The 16,482-nt window shown below is 30.0% G+C and overlaps 1 protein-coding gene across 2 annotated transcripts in view; it reads right to left on the bottom strand.

Moving 5' to 3' along the window:
* Positions 1–16,482, bottom strand: part of LOC108686634 (tubulin polyglutamylase TTLL5) — a 31,881-nt gene that overhangs the window by 12,081 nt on the left and 3,318 nt on the right. Inside the window, exons 2-11 of one of the 2 annotated variants that reach the window (XM_018192059.1) lie at positions 15,535–15,708; positions 9,388–9,471; positions 9,177–9,300; positions 8,471–8,577; positions 8,080–8,293; positions 6,901–7,157; positions 6,114–6,313; positions 5,072–5,295; positions 969–1,161; positions 693–858 (exon numbers count right to left, since the gene is read on the bottom strand). In XM_018192059.1, coding sequence (XP_018047548.1) covers positions 693–858; positions 969–1,161; positions 5,072–5,295; positions 6,114–6,313; positions 6,901–7,157; positions 8,080–8,293; positions 8,471–8,577; positions 9,177–9,300; positions 9,388–9,471; positions 15,535–15,698 — 1,733 coding nt within the window. In that variant the 5' untranslated portion in view covers positions 15,699–15,708. The remainder of the gene's footprint in view (positions 1–692; positions 859–968; positions 1,162–5,071; positions 5,296–6,113; positions 6,314–6,900; positions 7,158–8,079; positions 8,294–8,470; positions 8,578–9,176; positions 9,301–9,387; positions 9,472–15,534; positions 15,709–16,482) is intronic. The other variant, XM_018192060.1, reaches the window with a different exon arrangement.

Raw genomic sequence — 16,482 nt, 5'->3', positions numbered from 1 at the left:
CTTCAAGTGGAAAGTTGTATCCTTTACGCAGGAGAAGGATTTTAAAATAGAGAATTTTTGTTTTATATAGTAGAAAAAAGACGTTATTTCTTAAACTTATTTTGTTAACTTTTTAACGAATAATGAGCGGCGACTAAAACTTATTAGAGATCACTCGAGGTCATGATCTTGACAACATATATATCAAGGTCATTGAAATTTGTGAGGTCGCTCCTAATATGTACAGTTACTAAAATATGTTAATTGTTAAATACTAAAATATTAAAATAAATTAATATAATTAATTTTTTCAAAAATGTATATCATAAATTTTGAATTTTTTTATATTTTAATAATCTTCTTGTTCATAATTATATATTTTCTCTATTTGAATTTACAACAGATAAATTTCTTCAATATTCGAACAACAAATTGTTACAAACAAAATACTTTGAAGCAAATATAGTTTTGATTTCGATAACAATATCTTGCGACAATCGGCTATAGGTTTAAGTTCATTATATCCATTTCCTAGTTTTAAAAAAAGTAAAAAAAATTATCGATTGATACAAGAGTATTAATAACATATGATCAAAATCATTCGAATGTATAATGCTGAAAAATTATTAAATTGAGTTTTTATACAAAGAATAATAATTTCGTAAACAAAAATGTGTTATAATTATGTGAAACAAGAATTTGTATCCTCATACCTAGATAATCTATCTAATATGACTTCTGAAACAATGTAGCCAGTAATGCGATTAGCTGCAGGAAACAATTGTTCATGCAACATTAGATTATGGTTAGTATTAATATGTTGCGGTAATCTTCTTGGACCTAGCGGATCCGAAATCATTGGTGCACCTGTAATTGGATCTAAGACATAGAATGGATAAAAAAGATCATCTTGTTAGGACATATTGACTTCGAAAAATATCTTGACACTTTTCTGTACGAATTTATTATCAAAGAAATATTATGTTTACCTAAGTACTGTGAGTAGAGCTCCCAAGATTTCGGGCTTGGAAATATTCTAACGAATCCGCCTCTTCTCTCAAATTGTGCTTTTGCAGACGCTACTATTCGTTGTTGCTCTAAATTTAAACTTACTTTATTTTTATTATTTCTAGTATTCTTCCTTTCTTGAGGCAATATTTCTGCAGACTGCACTCTTCTATACTAAAACAAGAAAACAACGTTTTATTCGATTAATTATTCTTTATATTTAATATTTTTGATATCTCTTACGAATTCTCTAATATTTTGCAAAATAAAAGAAATATAAACTTGAAGAAACAACGGAAAGAAGAGAGAGCGCGCGAATAATAGGATAAGTATATAGAATCACAATGAGTGGGAGGGAGAACGAAAATAAAATGTTATAGGACTGCAATAATGTGTACAAGACTGCAACGAGAGAAAGAGAGGGAGAGCACGAATAAGATGGTAAATACAAGACCATAATGGGAAGAAGAGAGAGCGAATAAGATGGCAAGTATAATTTCGCAATGGATGGGAGAGAGAAAACTGCAGCCTATAATGGAAGAGAAAGGACAATGGGTTGGAAAGAGAATGCAGAGAGAGAGAGAGAGAGAGAGAGAGAGAGAGAGAGAGAGAGAGAATGTGGCGAACCCCTCTATCGCGGACCTCGGTACGTCAGCCCAGTGACATCGCCCTCCTCCTTCCTCAAATCTCGCGCCTAGTGACACTACTTCCTCCTCCTTTGTCCTCACATACACACACATATATTGTATATACATATATGTACTGACACGTAAGGATTTAGAATCTTCATAGCTAAGCTACTTGTGTGAACTATTAATGCTTTTCATGGCTGTTGTCTTTAATGATACCAGAAGGGTTATCACGTTTTTGTCCATTACTAATGCCACTAATGTTTTGTGAACCTTGTCATCAGGGCGAGGAGCGCACTGATACTGAGCTGCTCTTCTCCCTTTATGTAGCTGCAAAGGAGAGTAAAGAATTGGAGAAGGGGGGGGAGGTCTTCCTTGACTTGTTAAAAGTACAGTATTCCATATCTTTACTTCCATATACTTATATCATGACTTGAGTCTCTGTTCGAATTGTCTGGATGTTTCTATGACCTCTCTGTACTTCCTCGGGAAATATGACATCATTGTAGCTATAATAGCAGTTTTGTCGAATAATATTTGATGTCCTGTCTCAATTCTGCCAAATTCTGCCAATGCTGATTATGTAGCATGTTTCAGTCTGACATCTTGTTGATGTTCCTTTATGCACACGTTGGCCATTCTTCTGATTTCACCGATGTATACTTTCTCGCGAGAGCAAAGTATTTTGTATAAATTCCTGCGGAATTGAGTGGAAGTCTTTAGGATTTCTCAAGATTTGCTCGATTTTCCTTGGAGATTTGAAAATGGTTCGGATGTTGTATTTGTTCAAAATTCTACCGATTCGGTCTGTTCTTCCTTTTACATATGGAAGAACATACATAGGGAGGCTTCTTTTGTTTAACTCTTCCTGTAGTTGTTGTGTATCCCAGTGGTTCTTTGTCTCACTCCTATGTTTGCTAATTGTCCCGTTCACTTTTTTCTTATTGTATCCATTCCATTATAAGATTTTTTTCAAATAATTGAGTTCTGTTTGTAGATGTTCCTTATCAGAGATACTAAATACTCTATGCATAAGTGAGTGTATTGCCGACTGTTTTTATGCTGGATAGTGGTGCGACTCGGCATGTAAGTCAATGTGTATCTGTCAGTGTTGGCTTCCTGTATACTTGATGGCCTAGAGTATTGTCAGTCTTCTTTGTAACAAGAACATCCAGAAAGAGAAACTTACCATTTTTTTCTATGTCCATGGTGAATCGAATATTAGGATGTTGGTTGTTGAGAAAGTTTAAGAACTGAAAGTTTAAGAAGTGAAGTTCCTCACTGCCATGTCTCCAGATTACGAAAGTGTCGTCTACATAACGAAATCAATCTTCTGGTTATTAGCCCCTTCTTCAACATACTCTTATCCCCCTCTAAAGCGTCTACATAAAGGAAGTTTCCCGGAGGAGCAGCTTATCTAAATCTCATCGTTTATGAACTATTACATAAATTTGAATTTCATAGGAGACTTGGCACTTTTCTATGGTCAGTATTTTTGTGACAATGTTCCTGGAATTGCAACTTGACTTTTCTCAAAAACTTGGCAAGGATATCACCTAAATACAACAAAAGATGAATGCGATGAAATGTTTGTATATTTTTATTTAACACTTTGAATTCATGAATATAAACGTTATCTTTACCCGCATCTATAGTGATTTCAAACTATTTAAAAAACTTGCAGATTCAAAATAATGATCATTTCATAATTCAAGATAGATACGTAAACAAGAAATAACAATATGAATCTAATAGACTTATTGGGAAAGAAGGGAGAGTTGTTCAAAATAAGTATAGATCCTAAAGATTTTGGGTAATTATTTAGTATATATATATATATACTAAATAACAATAGTCTTTTTTTAATTTCGATATTTTTCGGCTGCAATGTTAATAATAATCTTTGTTATGATTCATTGATTGTTATATTCAAATAAGTAATGATAAATCGGGGAAGGTCAAAAAATATACATATACTTCTATTCGAATAATATACTGAGTAATAATGATGACTAGAGCCCGCATTATTCACCAACCGATTCGAGTCGACTATAGTGCGTTCTTCACAATTCTTCCCACTGCTAAAAGCTGTCAAAAGCCGTGGCGAGCGATGGCGCTACAGAAGTGGGAGAGATGTAGTGAGGAGATATAGTGAGGACATAGTTAGCTACGGTTGACACCGTTCTCAGAATCCGTCTCTAATAATGACATTCCAAAGTCGTACGCCCCTAAGCAGAGAGGGAGATGGGGTGAGAGTCGCTTCGCGTGGAAGTCCCCCTTAAGCAGGGGGAGGTAGGGTGGGAGTTGCTTCGGGTGAAAGTTGTGCGCCTCTATGCGGGAAGATAAGGTAAAATAAATAATTTAAAAAATAAGTAGACTATTTTTCGACTTCCCGACTTATTATCACTATTTGAGTCATATCAAATTATTATCAACATTGCAATCGAAAAATGTCGAAATTCGGAAAAGGCTCTATTGTAAATAATTTCCAGATTTTGTTTTAATCGTGAATGAAGAGAAGTAAAACATGAAGAGACGTTTGATGTTTTTACTAAGATAATATAAACTGCCGACATTTGCCGCAATGTGCATGTGGAAATTGAATATCAAGATTCAATATGCTGGATTCCAGCATGTGCACACGTTTTTCATTGATTTTTCGTCTTGTTGATATATTGTAAATAATACTCTTTGCAAGTTTTTGAGAAAGATTCGTGAAGTGGAATTCCAATTATATTATCCAAAAAAATCTCAATCATCGAATAGTATAAAATTCCCTATGACTTTAAATTAAGAATGTAATAAACAATGAAATTTAGAATCATATTCTTTTGGGGAATTATGAGACCGAATTTATTTTTAAATTTAGTTTTAATATTGATTATTACAATTAAATTTTAATTTTAAAATCAATATATTTTACTTTTGTAGAGCATTAAAAGAAAGTAAAAAAAATAACGAAAAAAACTATTATCTTTTAAGTAACGCTATATATATTTTTTTGGATAACCGCGTTCCTAACCTTGAAAATCATCCCATACAGCACAGAATTTGCAGTAATTATCACTGCAAAATCTCTGCAATATTGCTGCAACATGCAGTGTTGCTATAATTTTTGTATAATTTAATGCTGTAGGAGATTAATTGTTTAACATATTTACAACTGAATGTATAATCGAGATTAATTAGAATTTTAAATAATTTAATATTTAATCAATACCCAGTGAACGCAAGTTACATATAACTTTAGTTATAATTTCTCACTCAACATATAACTAAAACATAACATAACATACATGTTATATTACGGCTATATTACTGAAATGGGAAATTAGTTACAACTAACAGGTATATATAATTTTGTATTCACTGAGTGTATTGTGTATAGATGGAAGATAAATATGATGAAAGATTAATATGAATAATTTAAGAAAAATAAAAGCAAAATAGCTTACATTAGTTATCTTTTTATCGGAATTTATGGCAGCACGATTTGAATTTTGAGAGCGCAGGATTGGATCGACAGCAGCTACGCCGACGAGAGTAAGCAAATCTGTTATTAAAGCTGACTTGAGTCTAACATCTAGCGGTGAATCACATCCCAACGAGGGGGTTAAATTTACTTCCAATAACCACGGCTTCAACATATCGTCAATCAGTATATCGAAGCCAAATAACTCTAAAACATACATGTGTGATATACATATGAAATATTATATTTCTATCTTTCTATAACATAAAATAATATTTATCACAAAATGATCGTTTTTTTTTTCATTGAATTTACATGTTAAAAATAATTTTTTAAAATTGATATTTGTTCATATCATGAGTATTATTTAGCTATATTTACGCAGGGCTATATAACTAAAATACAGTAACAAATTTCGAAGCTGAGCTTCTCACACCAAACATGAAAAAAAGTATATGAACATATGTTCGCAATTCCAATGTTACTGAGACATAATTCAAAATCTTTAAGTATTATGTATGATCCCCGTGATCTAAACCCCTTAGATTTTTATTTGTGAGGACACTTGAAGTTCTTAGTTTATGAAGTTCCAATCACCAAAAGATGTTAAAGATGATGAAGTAAGATAAAGATGTTACATTAACGCATCTTTGATGATTGCCAACATTCGCAATTACCACAAGAGAAAGCTTGCTTTTGAAAGAATGCGACAATCCATGATCTGATATGTCCAAGCGTGTATAGAATCAAATGGAAGTCACTTCGAATATTTATTATAATTAAAAATTGAAAATGATATTAAATATTAATAAATATCATTCTATTTTCTCTTATATTAATAAACATTTTGAGCTGTATCTCAATGACAGTGAGTTTGCAGATATAGAATATTTATATGAATTTTTTTATGTTTTGATGTAGGGAGTATATCATATATTCAAACCTGAAGTTTGTTAACTATATTTTAAATTACATCCTGTATATTATGTTAAAAATCGAAGACACTATTTGAAATAAATTATTACCGAAACATGTCTCGGAGTATTTCACGAATTGCTTTAAACCGCTGACGATTCCAGATGCAGTAGCAAGAATTGACTTTATAATAATATCTTCTATTCGCTGCATAAGCGATTCCGTATCTTGACCCATTGAGCGTAAATGTCTAAGTAATGCTGACAATGTCCATTTATGTCCTACATCTTCAGCATCAGGATCTTCACTCCTAATCGGATATAATTTATATTAAATATTTTTATAAGTAATTTCTATGTGAAATTTGTTTTATTCAGTTTTATTTATATGTTTGTTTTGAAGTTAAAAAAATTTTTTTTGCTTCACTTTATTATTTTATTTCTTTTGTTTCTTTTCTTCTTTCTTTTATTTGTCATTCTTGTTTTTTTATTTATTTGCATTGCCAATATTACATAAATTACAATATTTTCTTAATGTAAAATAACAAAGATTGTACTATTATTTGCATTATAATAGAAGAATAACTATTTGAAACTTTGGCAAGACAAAAACAAGCAAACATGTATTAAAAATTTTGTCTAAGCAAACCTTACAAAACCTTCTCAAAATTTTAGCATATTTAACTATTTAAGTTATTACTTTACATAAATAAAAATATATGTATCTTTTATATATACATATAATATAAACAATTTTATTCTAATAAATTTAATATATGTAATTTAATATATGTATACATATATTTATCTTATTAAAAAGATATATATTTATACTTTATCATACAAATAATTTTCTCTTAATATATTTAATATTAGTTGTACTTGTTATATAACTTACTTTATATAATCTACGTGGAATTTGTTTATACTATAATTGCAAAGATGCATGCAAGGATTCCAAACATATTCACTTCCGCCATCATATTTAACAGCGGCAAATCTCACTAAACCTTCCTCATATAAATAAATTAGTAGGGGATCGTAATTCGTTACAGCTACGTAAAGGCGCAAATCGCATTTATGTCCGTCGATTAAAAGCGGATTATTTATATATTGCGCCACAATAACCGATTCATCTGTCAGGATCTTCTCAGGCTATAACAATATAGTAAAAAAAAGTGGATAAGTGAATGATATAGTATTATATACTTCGTAAAATTGTCAATTTTATAAAATACAATTCATATGCAACTTGTCCAAACATCAAGAATATATTTATCTGTCATATATTTATCAATAAATATACTATTGGCTAATTGTTCAAGAGCAATTTAAAAGTATTATTATAATTAGTGCTAAATTAAAATCATTGCTAAATCATATCATTAAGGGGATGCTGGCTTGAGTGATAGTCTTGATCAATGTCTAGTACCAGATTTTTCAAATTCTAAATAAAAAAAGTCGATAATATTGACATCCTTAATTCATTTTTTACATCATCGTTCTGTCTCACTCAAACGCATATAGGTACAGTGGATCCTAGACACCCATCATGGAATAAAGTCGGAATAGATTCCGATCGCGATTATTCCCTTTTCCCCAGAAAACGCAATAGAAATCTAGAATAATTGAATAATTCCGATCGGAATTCATTCCGATTTTGTTCCATGATGCCCTGCTTCGTATAGAAAGAAAGTATGTGCGTTTCCTACAGGGGGGGGGGGGTAGACCTCTCTTCGCGTGGAAACCTGTCAATGGCAGAAATAAGTATTATTTTTTAAACTTTATTTGTTAATAACTTTTGAACGAAGTTTAAGTGACCGCCACCTAAAACCTTTTGAAGGTTATTCATAATCATGACCTTGACAACATGTGTCAAGATCAAGATTATCAGTATGATGTCCGTTTTTTATTCCAATAATTACTGAAATAATTATCATAAATAATTATAATTACTACAAGAAACTTTTTATTAATAAATTTTCTCAATATATTTATGTAAGATTGCTTTTACTTAACGACAATTTAAATAATGTAAAAAATTCATACTGAAATAAAATACTGAAGTGTGTCTTACATTATTGACAATATAAATGCCACGGCCTCGCGAACTAGCTTTAGGCTTGACAATCCAAGGTCCTCTATATCTGAAATGCGCCGAAATCAACTCTCTGGCTTCAGTAGGCAGTAGAAATGTCTGAGGTATAAAATCAAGATTTCGAAGACCCTTACTTCTTTGCATAGCTTCGATATTTTTATAAAGGCGATCTTTTCGGGTAATTTCGTACGATCTAAAAAATAGAGTTTTAAGGAAGGTCAAGTTAATAGCCATGCAGATTTTTATTATATTATATTCTATAAAAATTCAAATAAAAATTTTCAAAGTTTAAATTGTTCCAAGAGCTTATTTCGTTTAAATCCGTATTATCTTAGATTATGAAAACTGTTTCTTAATAATTCATACTTACCTAGGAAAATGATTTATTTTTTGATAAGGCATCAGATTTCGCAAGATGTCCGGTTTTGGATGACTTCCCATCCATAGTATGTTAAAATCTGTCTCATTCATAGATACCTAAAAGTAAAGATATAGAAATTTATTTGCAAAGATAAAATAAAAGTTTTTCTCCTGGATATTTTTCAATATTGAAAATTGTATCAGAAGTAAACAAAAATGGTTCATTTTATTTTCTTTATTTCTTCTTAATATCTTATACATTTTTATCTACAGGAACCTTCAAAATTTTTGGAGAAAATAGTTTTTTAAATGTCATCAAATAAACTATTGCTAATTAGAATTATTTTCAAATTCGATTCACTTATAATTCCTTCATTCTTTTTCTGGGCGACTGTTTTTGTTTTTCAAACAAATGAATAACATCTTACTTCGTTATATCAGCGATAAAGTATACGAAAAGCATATATTGTGTGTGTATATAATATTCAAACTGGCTATCTTTATCAACTTTTAAATAAAAATTTATATTGTATAAATGATTGATTTATATGACTGATAATGCAGAGAGTTAAATATGCGTAATTGAAATACAAAAACTATTGGCACAACAAATTAGAAAATATGCAAAAAAACATGGCCTTGAAGCTTAATTATTCGATATATTTTGTATATAAATGTATATGAAAATTAACTGCATAATATTACTAAAACTGTACCTCCATTAAACCATGTGATTGCAGCAGAAGATTAATGAGTTTAGTGTCAGTTTGAAAGATCTTGTAAGTCATGTGTAGCTGCTTCGCAGGTGGGTTTTCTGGTGGCGTTGCTAAAGCGGAACATCTGAGAAACAAGCAAAATACAGTTGCTTAAATATTTCTACGCGTTTTAAAAATAAAGATCATCAAAGATATTCTTATATCAACTTACTTAAAGCGTAAAATGGGCATCTTGCTTCCATTTGGTCCATTCAATAACCATTCGTTGTTTATTGCATTTCTTGCATTCGTTGTGCTACAAAAAAAGATATTAATAAAATATTACACCACATACGCACGCACGCACGCACGCACGCACGCACGCACGCACGCACGCACGCACGCACGCACACACGCACGCACGCACGCACGCACGCACGCACGCACAAATACATGAGTTTTTACATATACGGTCATATAATGCGTTCTCTCTATACATATCAGTCATTGCGAAAAATATTTCCGAAGCCTCAGTGGTCGAGTTGGCTAAGACGCCCCGGAAAGTTGAGAAGTCCCAGGTTCGAATCCTGGCTGAGGTATTATAATATTTTTCGCAATAAGTTCTTTATAGTTCTTCTAACTTAATTTAGGAAGGATTATTAGCGTTTTAAACTGATTATGTTGAAAGTCCGAAAATTATCAACGTGCAATCATATCTAAAATAAATTTAATAAGGAATATATATTGTATTATTCGAAATTTAACTTTGATCACATTTGAGATGGTTCTCTATCGTATTTAATGTATTGTTTTTTTTTGAAAATTTTTTTTGTTGAAAATATATTCTTAATGTTTTATACATATGGAGGGTACTTCGGGTCACGGAGTACCAGTGAATCATCAATTGTTTAATCTCTAGAATGTTTAAATTAATACTACTGGTACAACGACCTGTTATTATACTTCATTACTCATACGTTTCATCTAGGTGGCAGTGATTAAATGCCATTGTATGAAAAACATCGATCATTAATGGTTTTCGTGCGATTTTTAATAAAAATGTTTTAATATTATTTTTGTAGTAGAAGATACATGAAGATAAGGTGCAAGTTTTTGCGCATCTTTTTTAATCTTACTACGTTACAAGTAATAATCTAACATTTATTTTTTATCATTTTCTATTAAATGTATAATTAAATTGGAGTATCATGGGTCATACATTAAATATTCATGTTTGATAATATTCTTGAGACTTTCATCAGCGAGGAACAGCCTGATACTGAGCTGTTCCTTCTGATCATTCCCCTTTTATATATTACGCTACTTGTTGGAGTGGTGGAGAAAAAGAAGAGAATTGTGGGTAAGAATGGGGGGAAATCGGTCAGTCCTCATTAACCGGGAGAATAGTTTTCCATATTTTATTTATGTTGTAGCCATTATCTCTATTTAGATTGTTAGGGTGTTTTTGTATCTCTATGGCTTCTCTATACTTTCTTGGAAAATATGATGTAATGTTGGCTGTTGTGGTTGTTTTGTCAAACAGTGATGTCCTATGATTTGATGTTCTATTTCGATGTTGTGTTCTGATAGTGCTGATTGCATGACGTGTTTTAATCTGACATCACGTTGGTGTTCTTTTATAGTAGGTTGACCATTCTCCCAGTTTCTCCATTGTATATACTTGCCCGCAGGAACAAGGTATTTTGTACACTCCTGCGGAATTGAGTGGAGATTTTTGATCTTTAGGATTTCTTAAGATTTGTCTCATCTTTTTGGTTTAAAGATAGTTCTGATATTGTGTTTGTTTAATATCTTGCTAATCCGATCTGTTATTCCTTTGACATATGAGAGAATAGATAGGATCCTCTCGTCTGATTGTGTGTCAGAAATCGTTTTCTTGTTTGCATGTTTATTATTATGCATCGATTATTTTGATTATGTCTTTTTTATCCGTTTTTCTGTAAGGCTGTTTTTAAGAGATTGAGTTTCTAAGAGATTGAGTCTGTCTGTAGATATTCTCTTCTTTCCCTCCATCACTCACAAGTAGCGTAATATATAGATGGGGCGACCCAGAGGAACAGACTGCCTCAGCATCAGACTGCTCTTCGCTCTGATGAAGTGAACTACAAGGTTCACGAAACGTTGGCATTCCAAGAGTGGATCAGGACACGGAAGAAACCCGCGAAACGCATAATCTTTATTTGTATTTGATATCGTCGAATAAATACTTCGTGTGTATCTTCTTTCTTCGAGTAATTTTCACCGAATAACTATTTGACAATGATTAATAATTATGAATTATCGATAGTAAAACTCGGACTCTTATGGATAGAGATACATTAGAAAATTTTTCGTTTTCTTCAAGTAAATAAATAGTTTGTATGTCAATCGAGTGTGAGCGTTTTATAAGAAACGAAGTATTGATTAATTATAAATATTCGATCTGTGTACATTCTGTGTCAGTGGGAAACGTGTGATATCGAAATTAAATTTCTAAGAGGAATGAAATTTAATTAACATAAACATTTGTTTGGAACGGTACGTGATCGAAATGGAAGTTTTCCTTTTTTCTCAAGCTGTAAATAAAGTTCTCAAATTTTTACAAGGCAATTGTGTGCGTGCGTGCGTGCGTGCGTGTGTGTATGTGTAGCGATCGTCTGATCATAGCGAGGTTTCCCTGTATATGTCGGATAGTGATATGCTGTCCTTGATTACGTTTTTCTACGGGTGCTGTCTTCGCTACCTATTTTTTATTATTATTGCTTATAATTATGTTATAAGCAATATAACTTACGTGATACAAAATGTTCACATATAATTACATTGAATAAAATTACAATAATTTTAGTTAATTCTGTTTATTTTTTGTCACCTTTTAAAGAAAATAAAAATTAAAATAAAATATTAAATTTTTAATTTAATTAAATTAAAAATTAAAAATTAAAAACACCAAAGAAATTTTTATTTTTATTTTTAGCATAGTGATATTTGAGCACATGCAATGACTTTATCTATATAAAGTCGCATAAAAATAAAATAAGAAATGCTTTACATAAAAGGTGAAATAATTCATAAAATATTTATCAGTGAAAAATATATTATGTATATATATTACATAATATAAATATATTATGTAATATATTATGTAATATATAAATATATTCTGTATGTATATAAATATATTCTGATAAATATATTATGTAAATATATTTGTTTTAAAATATTTATCGTTTGATCATTTTGTATTTGACATTTTTGTAAGCAGAACAAATGAGAAGAAATCGATTTGTGACTCATATAATTTCATTTGAAAAAGTTTAGTTGACTATGAAATTACCTCTGCAGAGGCTCTCCAGGTTAAATATAGATTGTTACACTGCATTTCTTGCGAAACCAAACAACTTTTATTTAAAACATTTTTAGGAAAAATGAGTTATTTCCGAAGTATTTTAATTCATTCTAAAAATGAGATGTAAAAGCGTTACGGTTAATATTAAGCATTTATTTTTGGCATGAAAAATTATTTTTTAATGTTTTGAATCAAAATCCAAATAATGAGAAAAATTGATGACTGACGTATGCCTGATGAATATAAAAATTTGTAATTGAGCTATAAATTGTATTTATTCAAAATTTTTCGTTAAAAAAAATATAATCATATATTCATTCAAAATTTTGGGTTTTCAAAAATATTTATTCACAAAAAACTATGATAATTATTTAAATAACTAGTATTCATATTCATTTAAGTATTCAAATAAAATATAAATTGAAAAAGAAAATTCCAATAATAAGCAATTGTTACCTTTTTACTGTAACCGGCATTTTTATAATTTTAAGTAAAAAAAAAAAATTTTATTTAGATATTTTTGTCATTGTATTAGGTTTAATGAGAAAAACTTTGAAATTTAAACAAATATTTTAAAAAACAATACATTTTTTATTTACAAGTACAATCTATTTGATGACATTTAATTTTACGTAAATCTTCATTTAAGATAACATATATTTTTGTATAATAAGTTTTTACAAAAATGATCATCATCATTTTTATTCTCAATATCAAACTATATACCGTGCTGCGTCACTAGTCTGCCATCTGGCATCACTGATGAAGGATTTCTCTGTTGATTTCACTATTTTTTATAGATTTCTTTTACAAGCTACGTGCAGAGTAGGAATGAACGCGAAAACGAAAATATTCATAATCACATTCATAAAAAATATTCATTTAAATGGAATGAAAAAGTATTCATTTCTTAACGAACAAAAATAAAGTGTATATTCTATAAAATATGTATATTCGAATGGGTATTTTCATTCATTTTTTTTTATTTATTGAATATTAGGAATATACATCAGGCACACTAGTCAGGAGATTATTTGTATTTCTATTTTCATTTATTAGACATAAAACAAGGATAGAATGGCATAAATAATGCTAATAGCGCTCCTAATAGCTAATAGCTCCCCGAACCACAGACTTCTATATATACTATTATGTATATATAGACTGTATAGAGATATATATATGATTGTTAACTCCTTAGAACAAGCTTATGTGAAATATGGACCCCGAAATTGTATGATAGTTTTGCGCATGCGTCACGAATATACCCAAAGAAATGCAATATGGCTGTTTTGCATCACTATTCACATGCTAAACGTATAACCTTAGAAAGTGGTGTGATTTCATAACGAAAAATATTGTTTCTTTTGGAAGAGAAAGTGATGTAATCTCATAGTGAAAAATTTTGTTTCTTTTGGAAGAGAAAGAATTCAAGTAAAAAGGTAAAGATATTGGAAAGACAATTGAATATTAATAAACATATATAAAAATGCGATTTTATTCAATTTCTTATAAATTAAAATAATTTATAATAGCTGGATTATAAAAATAAGTATTTGATGGTTTTAATACTGTTAAATAGGTTAACATGTCAAAATAGTGTGCTGATGTGTGCGCATGTGCAGATATACGCGTTCACGCGAAGTGATTCTCGACGCATGCATATAATATTACATAAAAATTGGGGGCCATTTTTTCAAGCAAGTTGGCAGTCTAGTAGTATATATAGAAGTTTGTGCTCCGAACGCATTTTTACGTAGACTGCATTGTTCCTCGCGTCGTTTAGAGAAATCATAACTTTTAAATTGCCTGAACCAATATTCATATATCTTAATTGGTGGAGCAACATCACCATAAGTTTCATCAAAATTCTATCAAAATTCTATGATCTTCAGCTGCTGTTTTCTTTCGATTAAAAAACAAAAACAACACAATGCTCGAAAATGCTCTTTAGAAAGCTTCATTTTTAAAATATTATATAAAGCACAATGTTTGCATCTATTAAATGACTAAATATCATAGAGTGTCTAATATTAAAGCATTAAAAAATAATAGCTATGATTGAAATGTCTTCGACAACATTGATATTAGTGCCATCTCTTGCAAAGTCCTCAAAACTAAATCACACTCTTAATATATGATCAAAACTCTTCTACATTCGCAACTACAGAGAATTATCACAGAACTATCAGAACTCTTTAAAACTGGACAGCGTCTCATCTTTGTTCCCGTAAAGACCACTTTTTAAGGGAAAAAATTGTTTAAAAATTAAAATAGCAATGTTAATCAGAATTCTTTTTAGAATTATGGTATGTATTTGCAAATCCTATAAGAAAAATGGCTGGAATCTTTGTTAGATAAAATTAGCGCTATGTGAACCCGGCGTCTCATTTTACATTTTCGATTTCTTGGTTTTAATAGTCAGAATTATTTGTTTAATCTAGAATTATAAAACTATTGAAAATACACAATTCTCAATATTTAATAAATTTCCAAATGAGACGCTAGCTTCGTATACATCACACTCAGTGCTCCACAATCTCGAGAGATAAATAGCTCCAGCTAAAGGTTAAGGGAAAATAAATCAACTCGCGTTAATACTAATTCCACGTTGATTTTTTGTTTTTATTATTTGATTACACACACGCGCGCGCGCGCGCACGCACACACACACGCAACACACACACGCGCGCGCGCAATGCATACGATTCTGAATCTTATATAATCTTATATAAACATATATGAAGCTATTTATCGAAGAGAGACCGAAAGAACGGAAATAAGATATTAAATAATTTTTTTTTAAAACTAATAAAAGATAACAAGAAAGAATTAATATCGCGATACAAAATTTAAAACTTGATTAATATAGATGCATTAATATAGATGCATGCATATTGCGTATGCGAGCGTGACAAATATCGAATTGAATGACAGTCGAATAATTATGAAAAGAAAATTCGAGTCTTAGCAAATGTATTACGTATGTAATATATTTGCTAAGACTATCGAATTACACGAGTAACTCACTTTTCTAAATTATCAGATTTATGAGATTTGTGTACCACGGTCTTTAATGTTTCTTCGCTGTTATGAGATAACTGCGACATACCAGACAGGCTGGAAGACGACATGAATTTTTTCGAACGTTTCAAGTCCAATCTTCTTACTACATTGGTATTTCTTTGGGACATCTTAATTCATCTGAAATAAAACGAAAGATCATACATAAAATTCGTACTATATGTGCAAAGAAATGTGATGATAATATAAGTATTGATATATAGGTATATCCATATACCTAGACAACACACAATTTATAAAGCATTTACAAAATATTTTGTAAATATTTTAATAAATATATTATATATTATATTATATTTAATATATTATATTTAATAAATATATATATTTTATAAATCTTATAAATAAAAAGTTCATAAAATATTGACTGTTAAATATCCTGTAAGTTAGACACAATTCCACATCAGAATACATGAGCATTATTATCAATAAGAAAATATTTAGATCTCGATAATACATTTAATTTCAAACACAAATTTAAATGGCACGATGTAAAAAAATATTAGATAATGAACCCTCTAATAAAAGATTGATTTCAGAAATGGTGCATAAAAATACAGAATTTGAAATGCATAAAAATACAGAAAAATAAGCAAAATGATAAGGATTATTGAACATGCATTTCTTACAAAAGTTATTTTCTTTCTAAAACTCCTTTTCTTATTCCCTTCTACATTTCATCACTGTTCTAATTATATTTGAGGAACAGATTTTTGAAATGAGTTTTGTCCAAAATTTCATTTTTTAAAATTAGAGATAGCATAATGTTTAATGTTGAAAGACTCAGATTATAAGCCACTCTGAAATGTTCAGAAAACATTTTTCATCGTTAATTTATATGCCGAAAAAATATAGACATTCGAAGTGCATTATATTTTTTAACTAGAGACAAAC

This window comes from Atta colombica, unplaced genomic scaffold (genome assembly GCF_001594045.1).
Source record: "Atta colombica isolate Treedump-2 unplaced genomic scaffold, Acol1.0 scaffold187, whole genome shotgun sequence".
Classification (NCBI taxonomy): Eukaryota; Metazoa; Arthropoda; class Insecta; order Hymenoptera; family Formicidae; genus Atta; species Atta colombica.
Note: the sequence above shows the minus strand (reverse complement) of the source record. Positions and strands in the feature narration are given on the sequence as shown.